The sequence below is a fragment of the Indicator indicator genome, chromosome 14, assembly GCF_027791375.1.
Source record: "Indicator indicator isolate 239-I01 chromosome 14, UM_Iind_1.1, whole genome shotgun sequence".
Taxonomy (NCBI): domain Eukaryota; kingdom Metazoa; phylum Chordata; class Aves; order Piciformes; family Indicatoridae; genus Indicator; species Indicator indicator.
In genome coordinates this window covers 12,624,557-12,638,289 of record NC_072023.1, presented here as the reverse complement: position 1 = coordinate 12,638,289, position 13,733 = coordinate 12,624,557, and the positions used below count along the sequence as shown (strand labels likewise).

Genomic DNA, 13,733 nt, shown 5'->3' with positions numbered 1-13,733 from the left:
CTAAAGGTGCCTGGTGGAAACTAGGGAGCAGATTTTGTTGAATCTGTTGAAACAAGGATGTGAAAATTTATGCCACACTTCAGATAGATGTTATCCCTTAAATAATGGTAGCTACAAACATGGGCAAAATAGGAAGGTATATCCATCAGTGGGGTTTTTGACTTCATACTTGAGCAGGAATGTGATGTTTATCACTTTTCATAACCAAATATTTTTTTGATGGTCAGGAAGGATAAGAAAGGGAAGCCTGTTGCTGTTTCTACATTTAAATATTTGGAAGGTGACAGTGATGACAGATATAAAGAAGGATGATCTTTACAGAGACAAAATTCCCAGCTATTTAAGGGAGCAGGTTCCTTTCTCTGACTTAAAACGCAGTGTGGGTATCGAAGGACTATTCCAAATAAGCCAGCTTCCAGGCAGCATACCAGCAGCAAAACTGTAGAACCCAAGTTCATATTACTCCCTCAAGTTTTGTAGTATCAAGAATGGTAAGCTGTGGAGCCTGTGAAAAGTTTGGAGAACCACATCTTTTGCAAGATTACATTCCAATCTTTATCTCTCCTTTTCCTACCCCACAACAACAAACAAACAAACAAGCAAACAAAAAAACACAAAACCACAGACACACACCTGGAAAAATCCTCTCCAGTGGAGGCTCTCCCCATCTTCAAGTCAGATGCAAACATACAGAAGGTGAATCAGTCAGTGCACACTGCAGAGTCCTCATCCACCATCTAAAATTAGAGCTGTCAATAGCAAGCTCTACTGCAGTGCTAGTGGGAACAGATATCCCTTAAAGATCTTGAAAATACCAGCCATGGTAAAGTCTTATTCCACATGGGAACATTATGTCATGTGGGTTTCTTATTTCATGTTTCATAATCCTTCTATTAAATAGCATGGAGTGCTCTGTAAGAGCAGGTTACTTGAAGTTACCAGTAACCACTAGTATCTATCACCATGGTTTGGAGGCTTTTAAAAACATTTAAGTGTGTAAATAAATCCATGAGACAGACTAACTTTTATGGGAGGCAACTTATGCATTTCATAACAAAAAAATGATTCTGACCTAAACATTGCTTGCGCTCTTTAAATGCTGACAATTTATCCTGTAAAAAATAGACACTCATTTACCATTTCTGTGCAGCTCTATGTACTTTTCTTCCAGTCATTGCTCAGAGTAATAGTTTTTCCTCTCCAGGCTGGTCACAAAACACATCACATTCTCCACCTTGCTAAGTTGTCACCAGCTGCTATTTATAGATTGTCCTTAGGATGAATTCTTTCAGCCTCTTTACTTTCATGCAGGAGGCTGAGATAAACTCGGTGTTGTCCAAGACCTCAAACCTAACTGTCCTCGTGCCTTCTCTCCAAGCTATTGAAAACATGGAAGAAGATGAGAAAGCCTTTTGGATGTCAAAGAGCAACATCCCAACTCTACTGAAGTATTTTAATGGTTTGGGGGTTGGGTGGTTTTTTTTAATGAATTGCTTTCTATGCCAAACGAGCCTTTGTTTTGAAGGCATTAGACAGTCATTTTCATTTTAAAGGATGGACATAAGATTCCCCTTCTAGTTACTGTAGTTTAAGTCACTGTAGAGGTAAAACAAAGGTATTATTTGTTGTATGTTAGAATTGTTTAAAGGCCAAAGTAAGATTGGAACATAGCTAAATTAGGTATTGTACAAACAATTACTGCTTTAAGCTACAGTTTTAGATACACTAAACATCTTTATCTTGAGGGTGGGGGAAAGGAGAAAATACATTATCTTCAAATATAGTTAATTTCCTTTAGGTATCATGTACTGACAGGAGCTTACAGCTTTGCTGATTTCCAAAATTTATCATCTTCTGACATGCTCCCAACATCTCTACAGAGCAACTTTCTACACTTGTCTAAAGAAAATGGGGTGAGATGACCTTTCTTGTGTTAAAAAAAGCACCAAGACATTACAAACCTGTATTTTTAAAAAAACTGTGTCATAAATTTAAAGGAATAGATCAGTTATACTGGGTGCTCAGGGAGATACATTAACTTGATTTTTCTTCACCACTTTACCTAGCAGAGATTTGTCCACAATATAATTTATTCCTAATGTGTAACAGTGGACAGCAGCCAAGCAGAAGCATAGTCCCCACATGAAGCAGCCTTTGTGATCTGCCTAAAGACTAAGAACACCAAATAAACATCTAACTTATTTCAGGGAAAGTAAGATGTCATGCATATGTCTACACATGCAACCTGATAGTCCCAAACTACCAAAACTAGTACAACTAACAGTCCTTCCCACTCAGCCTTTCCATTTAGTACACCATATTCTCAGGACAATTTTCCAGAAATATATATGGTGCATTTAAGTATTTCACCCACATTAAGGGGAGAAAAAGTTCCCACTTCCATACCCTGGAGGAAAGGTGCACAAAAATGAATTGCATGAATCAGTAGAGGAGCTCATCCTGCCACGGGGTGGGGATGAACACACCTACCCCAAGCAACCACCCCGATGCCAGCAACCATGGCTTTGTCAGTCTGCCTGCAGGGAACAGCACAGTCTCACAGAGCCATCCCTTCTGGGAATGGTACCCTAAGAGTAACCCGGCCTCCGGTACAGACAGGCACAAGTGAAACCAGGGTGGAGCCCCAGGAAAGCATTTGGGAGGGTGTGGAAATCCACAGCATGAACTACTAGGACAACACTGCCAACGTGTTACAAAAAGCCCTCTCTTCTCTCGCTCTTTCAGAACCTCACCCTTGAGGGCGCTCACATCGTGGCTGGCGACATCGCATCCACAAATGGGATCATACACGTTATTGATAAGGTATATGGTCACATAGGGAGGATTTGGTCATCTGCACTACAAGCAGTGGAAAATTATTAACAGCTCTTGGGAAAAAAAGTGCTGGCACAGAACAGCATTTTGTCTTGCATTTGGTTCTTGCAGCTGCGACCACAGCACAGCACAGATGCGCTGACAAGGCTTATCTGCTCCCTCTTCAGGTCCTGACACCGCTCCGCAGCACTGTCATGCCGCGGCTGCTGGCCCGCCTGGAGCAAATGCCTGACTACTCCATTTTCAGGGGCTACATCATTGTAAGGTTTCACATTGTTTTAAGAGTAGAAGTGATTCTCTGCTTTATTTCCATTTGGTCTGTGATCAGACTATCAGTGGTCATTCTGATTTGGTTTTATGTGTTTCACAACAGCAATACAACCTGGCAAGTCAAATAGAAGCTGCAAACACATATACAATCTTTGCCCCAGATAATGATGCTGTAGAAAATTACCTAAGGGATAAAAAGCCTGCTGCTTTGGTATGTATTACTCACAAGACTTAACCACTCAGTATCTTATCTCAGTTTCAAATAGATGGATTGAGAGGATACTAAAATAGGAAGAGGGATTTGGTTTCCAGAAATCCAGTAAATATGGTTTTGTATTTAACACCAGAGAAGGTGAGGATGGATGGATCTACCCATATTTTCTGAGGCTGCTGGAAGAGCCTGTCTGTGTGTTCCGGGTTTCATCCTTCTCTAGATCAGAACTATGCTGATATTATCCAAGACAGTTAATCAGTAAACTCATTTTTTGTTATTGTTTGGGGTGGTTGCTTGGTTTTGCTTTGGTGTTTGGTTGTTTGGGGGAATTTTTGTTGGTTGTTTTGTTTGTTTGTTGGTTTGCTTGTTTGACAAAGAAGATCAGAACAGGAAGGGTCATGAATAACACTGCAATGAGTTTCCTAGGTGAACACGTGCAAGCCTTTCTCATCACTGGCAACCCAATCACTAATAATACCACAAAATATTCTGACTCTTTCTGAAAACTATCCAGATGCTTGTTCTGTCACTCCTGCAGAAATGTTATTGCCCAGCCACTTTCTGCAAACCATTTCTAATCTCAGTTTACAAGCACCGTTGGTCACTCACAGAGCTCAGAAGACTTTTCAAAATTTTCCTGGCTTGAAACATTTCCTCAGGCAAGTTGCTGCTGCCCAGTCCCAGGAGACCCACATCAGACTCATGCCTGACCTGGCCATCAGCTCCTCCAGCCAGCAGGGTCTTGTCCATCCCACCTCCCCTGCTGACCTGAGTCCTCGTGCCCAGAGCTAGTTTATATGATTTTGACAGCATACCTCTGGACAGTTTATACCTCTTTATTCTTATGCCAGGAATGTGCTTTAGCTCAAACAACTTTCTCTGGCATTTGTGCCCTGACATATTTACAAGGCCAAGTAGCCTTCTCAATTCTGTCAGTCTCTGCCCATGATAAGCTGTTCCCTGCATCACCACAGTGCTCACTTCATATTTAATGCAGTTAGAAACAGCTTTATCAAATGCATGTACCAATAACCACAACTTGCAGAGGAAGCTTCACCCATAACTGTTCAATGACATTAGTACTTCTCTGCCTCTTCCATAAATATTTACCCTGTCACACTCTGTCCCTACTTGCCAGGAAGCTAAGGAGTTCAAATGACTCATCCCAAAACATTTACCACCAACTGGCAGACCTACAGCAAAAGTCCTGCTTGCTGCCTCGCCAGAAGAATTTGTGCATCATCAAGCTGTGTCTGCTCAAATGACTTGTGAATGCTCTGTTAGGTGATTTGTGACATGATGTAATAATTTCCACATTACTTGTAAGCAGCAATTATAAGAAACTGAGAGACTCATAGGACATCAGTCCCATTGGATTCAGGTTACACACAGAGAGAAATTCTTTTCATTTCCACTACTTAACCAATGTTTCCTCTGCCTTTCTTCAATCCTCCCAATCTTGCCTAGCATGGCAATCTGATGAAGGAAATCAGAAAACTGTAATGTTGACTCTGCCTAAACCTTCTCCTCTTCATAAAACACCTTGGGAGAATTCTGCCACATAGGGAAGAGCTCTGCACAGGGAAAACACCCCATTTTTTGGTCTGGATGAAGTAAAGTTTTGTTTTCATTTTGGTGGTTATTAAAGACAGAAATGGAGATGGATGAGAGTTAGCTTTTCTTCCAAAACCTCCAGGTCAGAAGGATTAAAGAGGGTTGGGATATAGATGGAAATTATCTCTATCTTAATTCTCACTTTCTTGCCTGCAAATACTTTGGTCAAATCTGTGGAAATCAAAATATAATGTGTTCCACCCTAAAAGATATAAAGACCACTTTTGATGGCAGAACTCACAAAGTTCAGAGTCCAAAAAAGTGACCTGACTAACATTTCCCAAAATCTGTCAGCAAGCCCTATACACAGAAATAGACAGTACCAGACTCAAGTAAACCTTGGTCCCACAAATTCAGTAGCCTCTTATCCCCTGTGGTCAATAGAAGTTTCATTATGAGAGAAATGCAGGCTCAGTAGGAAATATGAAACAACATGCAAGCTGGAAAAACTTCTCCCTAAATTCAGGCAATCTCTGTTTAGCTTACACCTTTTGAGATAAGCTATCCCTAAAAACTCTTCCTGCTTTGCTATGCATCTGTGAATGTAACTGTGTGTTTGCAGGATGAAGGGCAAATCCGCTATCACATTTTGCTGGATGAGAAGCTCCTGAGGAACGATCTGCACAATGGCATGCACAGGGAGACCATGCTAGGGTTCTCCTACCAGGTCGGGTTCTTCCTTCACAACAGCCAGGTACTACTGTCTGCACTTGTTTGGAGAAACAGGTTTCTGCTTTCTGTGAATCCAGCTTGAATTTAAACTAGAGTGCAGTCAAAAGGAGTTGTGCTCCCCCCATTAGCTTCTGAGATTTAGCAGCACAGAAATTGTCACTCACATGAAATGCCTCTCTCAGACCTGATTAATCCAAAGTCATTCTTGAAGGGATCTTTGATTGAATTTTATTTCAGTCGTGCTCTTCACATTTAGCATTGCAATTTAGTAGCTACTGTGGTAGACCTCTGTCTCTTGCAGCTGCAAGTCTGCATCACAAAGCAGTCATTAATCTGACTTTCAAGAGCTAGTAGAAACTTGCCTTCAATTATAAAACATTAATACTGTTTTCAATCCTAAGAGCTGAAAGCACTAGACAACAAATGTGAATTGTCTTTCAAGACCACTCCTGGGAAAATCAGGCACAGCAAGATTAAGCAACACACCCAGTTCTGTGGCACAGAGAAGGAAACTTGATTCTCCTTGTCTGCTCTAGAGCTCACTCTGGGCACAGGCAAAGGAGGAGAGAAAGCTGCTCACCAAAGCAGTTTCAACCCTTCTGTTTGCTCTGCCTATGGCAGAGCCTTGAAAAAGCATCTTGGGGACGTGGCTGGTGAGGACACCATGGGAGTGCAGGGTAACAATGAGATGATGAAAGTCCTCCTTGAAAGAGCAGCTTCTGGGAGGGCTTCCCTGAAGCCTCTCATTCCCTGCATACAGCAGTCCCAGCTCCTGTCTTGCTTTCGGCTTCTTCTTCAAACCTTTTATCTTTACACCCCATGGTGCAAAAAGCTGCTCTGCCAAATCCTATTGCTAAGAAATTTCAACAGGCTGCAAGTCATCTTATGCCCTTCAGTCCAGTCAAGCTCTTAAATGCAACAACTGGGATGTGAGCAAGTGCTTGAAGTTAACTGCATTCAGTGGTTTTCCTGAAGTGAGACTTGCTCCAGTTACCACATAGCTACCAAACATCTCTGGTACTTGTTAACAGGTTTCATTTCTTTTGTAGCTATTCATAAATGATGCACCTATAAGCTATACAAATGTTGCAACAGACAAAGGAATCATTCACGGGTTGGGAAAAGTCCTGGAAATCCAGAAGAACAGATGTGACATCAATGATACTGTGATCATTGTAAGTGGTTCTGTTTCTTAAGTGCTTCAAGGCCCATCAGAGAAATCTGTAGCCAAACATTGCTCAAAAGTACAGGATACCTGGCACTATTTCCCAGTAAGGAATGCACAGATTTTCCACAAAGGATATTCCTACCAGATTTTTATTTTCTAGTAAGACAGCTTTTATCTTGCAATTGGTGTACTGATAGCTTGGATAAAATATAACCCAAATAGTACAGGAATAAGCAAATCCTGAGTTTTAATTTTCAGAAAATAATAGTAATACACTATTGTAACATATGTTTTTAGCCAGGCCACTTGTTTGTGTAAAAGGGGGAGGAAAAAAAAATCTTTTTAGTAGAGAAAAAAATTGTCTTTGTATTCCAAGTGCAGGTTACCACTGCACATACACATGAACTCCCTGTACCCACTGAGTAAAATGTCCTTTTTTTGTTCCTTTACACATGGAATATAAATGGTTGTACTTTCCTTTGTTTTCCCATGGAAAATTGTTTTCCCTGCTGTGTTCAAACGCAGCAACATACTTACACATTCTTTTAAGCCTTGCTAGAAGCAAGGACATAGCTGAACAGAAATAATATTAACCATGTGTCTAAGCATTTTGCAGAGGCTGACCTTACACAAGCAGATGATTCACATGCATATAAAGCATGGGACATACACATGGTACAAGTTCTCCATTTCCAAACTACCCTCACACCACAGGCAAACCAAATCCAAGCTCAGGACTGACTTGCTTATTATGCTTTAAACGGGGAGGACTTTGGGAATTATTGCTTTAGGAAAGCAAAAGGAAATATTCAAAAGAACTCTCCTTCTTCCCCTTGGAAGAAGGTGTCCCTACAGACTTACTGCCAAGCAGTGCAGCTACCCTCACCACCTTTACCAAAGGAATTATCCTGACTGTGCATGCTAATGTGCATATATTTAAAACATAGCTGGAAGTTACACAAGTTACACATTTTCTGTTGAACAACCTGTCTGCAGCTCTATAAATTCTACTAATTACCTCCCATTTGTGTTGTTTAAGGAAAAGTGCAGTGTTTGTTCAAACCCATCAAGTTGTCCCCGAGGAACAAAAGAAATTGTAAGTATTTTATCATTCCTACTAATTTTTAATTTATTTTTTTAATCAAAAATGAGCATAGATGCATTTGATCCTGGTTTTAATACCATTACTTCAGCTTCAGTAATTTATGCGAGGTATTTCCTTTACTAGGAACAGCTGAATGGATGCTTATCTCAACCTCCTAGCAAGTGTACAATGAGATCAGCAAGGCTTCTTTAGCAAGCAATCTTTCCCCACTGTGTCCCAACCTAGAAGATAATGTTTGAGTAGCTGTTTTTGCAGAACTTCAGCAGTCCCTTTTCAAAGAAAAAGTAGAAAGAACAAGAAATGTGTCAGGAAAAAAAAAATATTTGTCAGACTTCAGAAAAATAATCTGCTCAATTCTGAGCAAAGGCAGTATTAGACACATCATTAAAATGCCACAGGCACTAAGCTAAATTGATCCCAGGTTCACCAGGAGAAAATCATTTAGCTAATGTATTTTTATTTTGAAAAGTATTTCCTTCATTTTAATTGTGAATGCAAGTCAGTGCACAGCATGCATAAAGTTAATGACCCATTTTTCAAAGCACTTGATCAATATTACTCAGAAGTGCAACTGTTTCTCTGGAGGCTTTTTTTGTTGTTGTTTTTCTTTTCAGACAGGGGAGAAGAAATACTGTGTTCTCTCAGAGAACAATATGAGAATATACACCATCCAGCTCAGGTGCTGGACCAAGTGTGCTAAAACCATCATTGTGAGTATACCATTTCTGTTATGGTGAAATCCAGGAACCCACATTCCAGAGCTTCACCATCCTCATAATCCCCATTAAACACACAGAGCATGTCAAGGTGGTCCCTGACAACTGGCCTTTGTTCTGGATGCAGCAAAGACTGGAAAGTTAAAGGCTAATGATAGCTGCAACACAGGAAGGGCTGGGCGCTGATGTGGTGCAGAGGGAGCACAGATTTGGAAAGGGTAACCCCATGCTTGTCCCTAGCAATCCCATCCAGAGGTAGCACAGATTTGGAAAGAGTAACCCCATGCTTGTCCCTGTCAATCCTATCCAGAGGGAGCACAGGTTTGGAAAGGGTAACCCCATGCTTGCCCCTAGCAATCCCATCTAGAAGTAGCACAGATTTGGAAAGAGTAACCCCATGCTTGTCCCTATCTATTCCATCCAGAGGGAGCACAGGTTTGGAAAGGGTAACCCCATGCTTGTCCCTAGCAATCCCATCCACATTTCCCTGGGGTGGTGGAGGGCAGCTGGTTCCCACCAAACACTTGGGGTAGCAAACAGAGCCCTGGCACAGTAGAAAGCACAGCCAGAGACAGGGGAGATGAAACACTGCTAAAAATTCAGTTTTCCAGTTCACCCTCAACCAGCAGCAGTTCCAAAAGTCGATATTCAGCAGCCACGTGCTTGCTGCCATGCTTGCTACCCTGACCTTCAGCACAGCATTTCTGGGCTTACAGACAAGGGAGTGCTGCGCAGGTTTCTTCGGGCAGCAGTGCCAGCCCTGCCCAGGGAAAGCAGGGAATGCTTGCTTCGGAAACGGCGTCTGCCTGGATGGTATCAACGGCACCGGAATCTGCGAGTGCGGAGAGGGGTTTGTGGGTACAGCCTGCGAAAGCTGCACTGAAGGCAAATATGGCCACAACTGTGATCAAGGTACTGAGCAGCCCCAAATCACTCAGGCACACCTGCTAGTCTTGACAGATGTCAAGACTTTCCCCTTAGGTCTTTTTAACCATGTCCGTTCTAGATCCTCTGCGGCAGCAGGCCAGTCTCAAGAGCATCATTAACCCTTCTTGTTCCCCATTATGGCATTTCACCTGTGCTCACTTATTTGGAGACAAGACCTTCTGAGCCACATCCAGCAAGACTAACCCTCCATAGCACTGCTTTTCCAAATACAGTTTTAGTCTCTGTATTTGGGAATAGAGGAAAGAAAAGCATATTTTGAGTTTAGATTTACTCTGTAGGTAGAAGTCAATAGGCAGAAGCCAAAGCATTTCTTGAAATAGCCCAGAGCAGAAGGTGCCGTCAGGAGAAGACATCTGAGCCATCTCCTTTGCCTTCCTTTCCCCTCACTGTCTTGCTGTGCACACTGCTACCCTAATCAGGTTTTTACTCCCATATCTCCCCACAGTCTGTGCTTGCATCCATGGGAAATGCAGCAGTGGGATCAATGGGGATGGCTCCTGTGAATGTGACGTTGGTTGGAGAGGAGTAAGGTGTGAGACTGGTAAGTGTGCCTTCATTAATTTATTTTTTTCCTGGGGCAAGAAGCAAGCATTTTAGAAAATGCCAGAACTACAGTTGTGATCAGATCCCATTGCACTACCAGCTATCCAGCAGCTTTCCACGTGCAATGAAATACAAGTGACACTCCTGTGCTATTAATTACTGTACTAAAAGAGAGCCAGCTAAGATTGTGAGACCTAAATGCCTTACTTTTAGCTAATTCCCTACCTGCATCATCCTGTATCTGTCCCAAAAGAATAGCTCATTTTTTAAGGCTATATGTTTTTCAAAGCAGTTACCTAGCTCATTTTGGACACAAATTAAAATCCTCTCAACTGCTTCAATAAATTGATTCAGCTATACAACACGTTATTAAATAACTATTTCAGAACTCTGTGTATAATAGTACAAAATAAACAATGCTATAAGCATGTCAATAATACCATTCAATATGAGTTCTAAATTTGCCAAAGGAAAAAATACTACTGAAGTGGACTTTAAAGTGATTAAATTTCAGTTATTTTAATTATGCAAGTGTAGGTTTTTCTAAACTAATAATGTGCAAAACTCATCAGACTAAATACAGGTAAATGACAACAGGAGAAATATTTTTGTGGTGATACACTGTCATGCCTCCTCCTCACAAAGGAATTTAAGTGGCACCCACTGGTTTGTGCAGATGGGGTCTCTACACAGACTGACAGCATGGTTGTCTGCTGCAGAACTCAGATTCCAGGTCTGCATGGTGGGAATGAAAGACTGGGAAACTAGAAAGAGGTTGACCCAAAAGGTTTTGATCTCTGCTTCATCTCTTATTCTCCCTCTTGCAGAAATCAAAGATGATGCATGCAACACCTCCTGCCATACCAGTGCTAAGTATGTATGAAATACACTTACTTGAAGGACAGGAGGGAAAAGGGAATAACTTGCAAGGCAAAAATATAGTCCATTTTGCTTTTTTAATGAAGACTTCTCAGTAGCATAGACAACACTCATGTTTTCTGCCACAGAGATAAGGAGCAATGTTAACAACATATTCAGTGATGAGGCCAAAAAGTTCAGAATGTGTATGTTAAAAGGGGAAACAAATGGGATTTTTTTTTTCTGCGGTGGTGGGGAGGGTGGGGAGGAATGAGACTTTCTGCCGTGCTATGCAATATACAAAGAAATAGAGCCTGCAGCAAGAGACCAGGGCAAGACTGATCAATGGACTTTATCTGCTTGTCCTAATTGCCCCATTCATCACCACACATGACTAAAAAAGAGCAAGTCAGTGATCCATTTATTGAAGCGCACCCACCTGTCATTATTGATCAGAGAGTGAGATTTACATTGCCCAATAAATTTGAAGAAAAAAAATCAAAAAATAAAAGGTGGCTGGAAAGGCTCCCCATTTTCAGCCACGGCTCTTCCATAGGAGCAGAGAAACTAGAGGGGCAAACCCCCATTTTCCCCATTCTCTACTCCACTTTGTGAACTGCGGTTTGCAGCAATGACATTTTATCAGGTTTTTTTGGCAAAACTCCACTCTCATATTTTCTTGGGGGGATCCTATACATGTTGGCATCAAGACATTTCTGAGCTGAGAAGCAAAATGTTCTCTTGAGCCTTATTCATCCACTGCTGTAGGTATGGGTGTAGATGCAGGCATAGCAAAAATGGGAGGCAAGGACAGGATTGTGCTGTGTTGTGACATCGTCCCTGCATGACATCATGAAGTGATCCCTGTATTATACAAAGTTCATTTGGCAATAAATCCACACTTGTATACACAAGGGCATACTGTCCAAAAACCCAAATCTGAACCCAGAAAACTCAGACCTGTGGCTCCCATGCCTGCACATCAGTTCAACCGCATCCCTCAAAAAAGTATGTGCACAACTTTCAGGTAAGGAGGCATGCAGCTTCTAGGGTTCTGCATAAGAAAATAGGACTCTTGCTAACGAAAGTGTGCAATTTTAATATTTGAAATGGTGCATCCAAAATGTATTTGTAAATCTTGGTCCGACTAGGTTCATTTTTATGGTTGCAACCACATCATACTGTATGGTTAAATGCCTTGTTATTTCTGTGCAACATTAGGTTCAGAACAATGCACAAAAACAAGGACTGTACAGCAGACCTGATTACTTTGGGTTTGTTCTTTTAATGTCTCCATTTACTTTTTCAGCTGCCTTCTCCTGTCAAATGGCACAGCCTATTGCAAGTGTGCAGCTGGGTTTGAGGGGAACGGGACATTCTGCACAGGCAAGTGGACTTTGTTTCTTCCCCTTTAAAAAAGAAAAAGACAAAACATGCTTGAAGCAGTCTGTGGTCATTGTGGAGCTGGTGAGAGATGACCACTTCCCTATGCACCAGTTAAAAAACAGGAATTGTTGCCAATTTGCTCAAAATAAGTAAGAGCCCAACAGGTGCAGATTCACAGCAAACAAAGGGCTCAAACTCTCCAAGCTGGGAGGCATTGTGCTAAGGGAGACCAGAGAAAAGGGAACATGCTGTGCACAACTCAGGCCCCATTGTTTGCAGAGTAATGAAACCTGGATTATGACTTTTACTCCTTTTCCCAACAAAGCCCAGCAAAGGGAGGCCAATTCAGGGTACAATAGCACTTCCAGCTATTGGAAGCTCTATAGCCCTACTGTTTCCTCAGCTTTCTGAACTTGCACAGATTTCTGAGATGGTAAAATCAGCTTCTTTAGACAAGAGAGATCTGAGACCCTCAGAAAGGGGCAACAGCAGCTTATCCTGGATGTCTCTCCAAGAGTCTGGGATATCCAGACTTAGCCTGCTTCCAGCTACAATGATTGTAATTAATTTTACAGTTGTTTCAATTAATCCTTAACTGATTAAAGTACTCATGCTTTTGAGAACAGAAGCATAATTGTCTATTCACAATAGTTGGCAGGGTCTTAATCCAAGATTTTAACGTTCTTATTGGGGCTGCTTTCATTTTCTCTTCTAGCACAAATCAGCCAAATCCATTTTAATCTACTGTTGGGAAATTCCCCATGTGCAGGAAAAGTTGAGTGACACACAGGTCACCCGTAGTGGCTCTGCACTCACCCTTATTCCCCTACACATAATTCCTGGGCAAAACCAGTTACAGGATAAGTAATTTCTCCAGTCTGGCTATTACAGCTGCTGAAACAGCAAGTTGGAATTTTTGAGGCAAAAACTAAAGTAATATTTGGGCTGATTTTATTCACCCTTGCTCTCAGAGTAATCCAAGTGAGCCTCTGACTTGTCCAGAGTTGGAGAAAAGACATGAATATCCATCTGAATAGCAACCAGAGAATTTTGTCACTGGAGGGATGAATGGTATTATGGTCTAGACCACTTGCAAGAGAAGAAATGTGATCTGTGTGTGGAAAAAGGCAAGCTAAGGGAAAGCTTCAAATTTAATCAAGAGAAGAACCTGAAGGTCCCTTTTTTTATGCTTGGTTGAAATGAGCAGAATCTGAACACAAGAAGTTACTGTAAATCAGTTCTGGGTGAATTCAACAAGACTGGTATCTTCTCAGCTTTCAGTCTTGTATTAAATACCTGGTACTAATGAAGTATGTGGCCTCTTAAATCAGAAAGATTCTTGTTCAGAAGATGTTAGCAAATCTGTTAAAAACATAGAGACAGCTTAACCTGAAAAGCAAAAAG

The 13,733-nt window shown here is 41.5% G+C and overlaps 1 protein-coding gene across 1 annotated transcript in view; it reads left to right on the top strand.

The window, feature by feature from the left end:
• Window positions 1–13,733, top strand: part of STAB2 (stabilin 2) — a 74,230-nt gene that overhangs the window by 34,784 nt on the left and 25,713 nt on the right. The window contains exons 29-41 of the mRNA XM_054386474.1: window positions 1,312–1,448; window positions 1,799–1,913; window positions 2,746–2,823; window positions 3,003–3,095; window positions 3,209–3,316; window positions 5,496–5,627; window positions 6,655–6,780; window positions 7,813–7,869; window positions 8,493–8,588; window positions 9,311–9,506; window positions 9,988–10,083; window positions 10,913–10,958; window positions 12,253–12,329. Coding sequence (XP_054242449.1) covers window positions 1,312–1,448; window positions 1,799–1,913; window positions 2,746–2,823; window positions 3,003–3,095; window positions 3,209–3,316; window positions 5,496–5,627; window positions 6,655–6,780; window positions 7,813–7,869; window positions 8,493–8,588; window positions 9,311–9,506; window positions 9,988–10,083; window positions 10,913–10,958; window positions 12,253–12,329 — 1,357 coding nt within the window. The remainder of the gene's footprint in view (window positions 1–1,311; window positions 1,449–1,798; window positions 1,914–2,745; window positions 2,824–3,002; window positions 3,096–3,208; window positions 3,317–5,495; window positions 5,628–6,654; window positions 6,781–7,812; window positions 7,870–8,492; window positions 8,589–9,310; window positions 9,507–9,987; window positions 10,084–10,912; window positions 10,959–12,252; window positions 12,330–13,733) is intronic.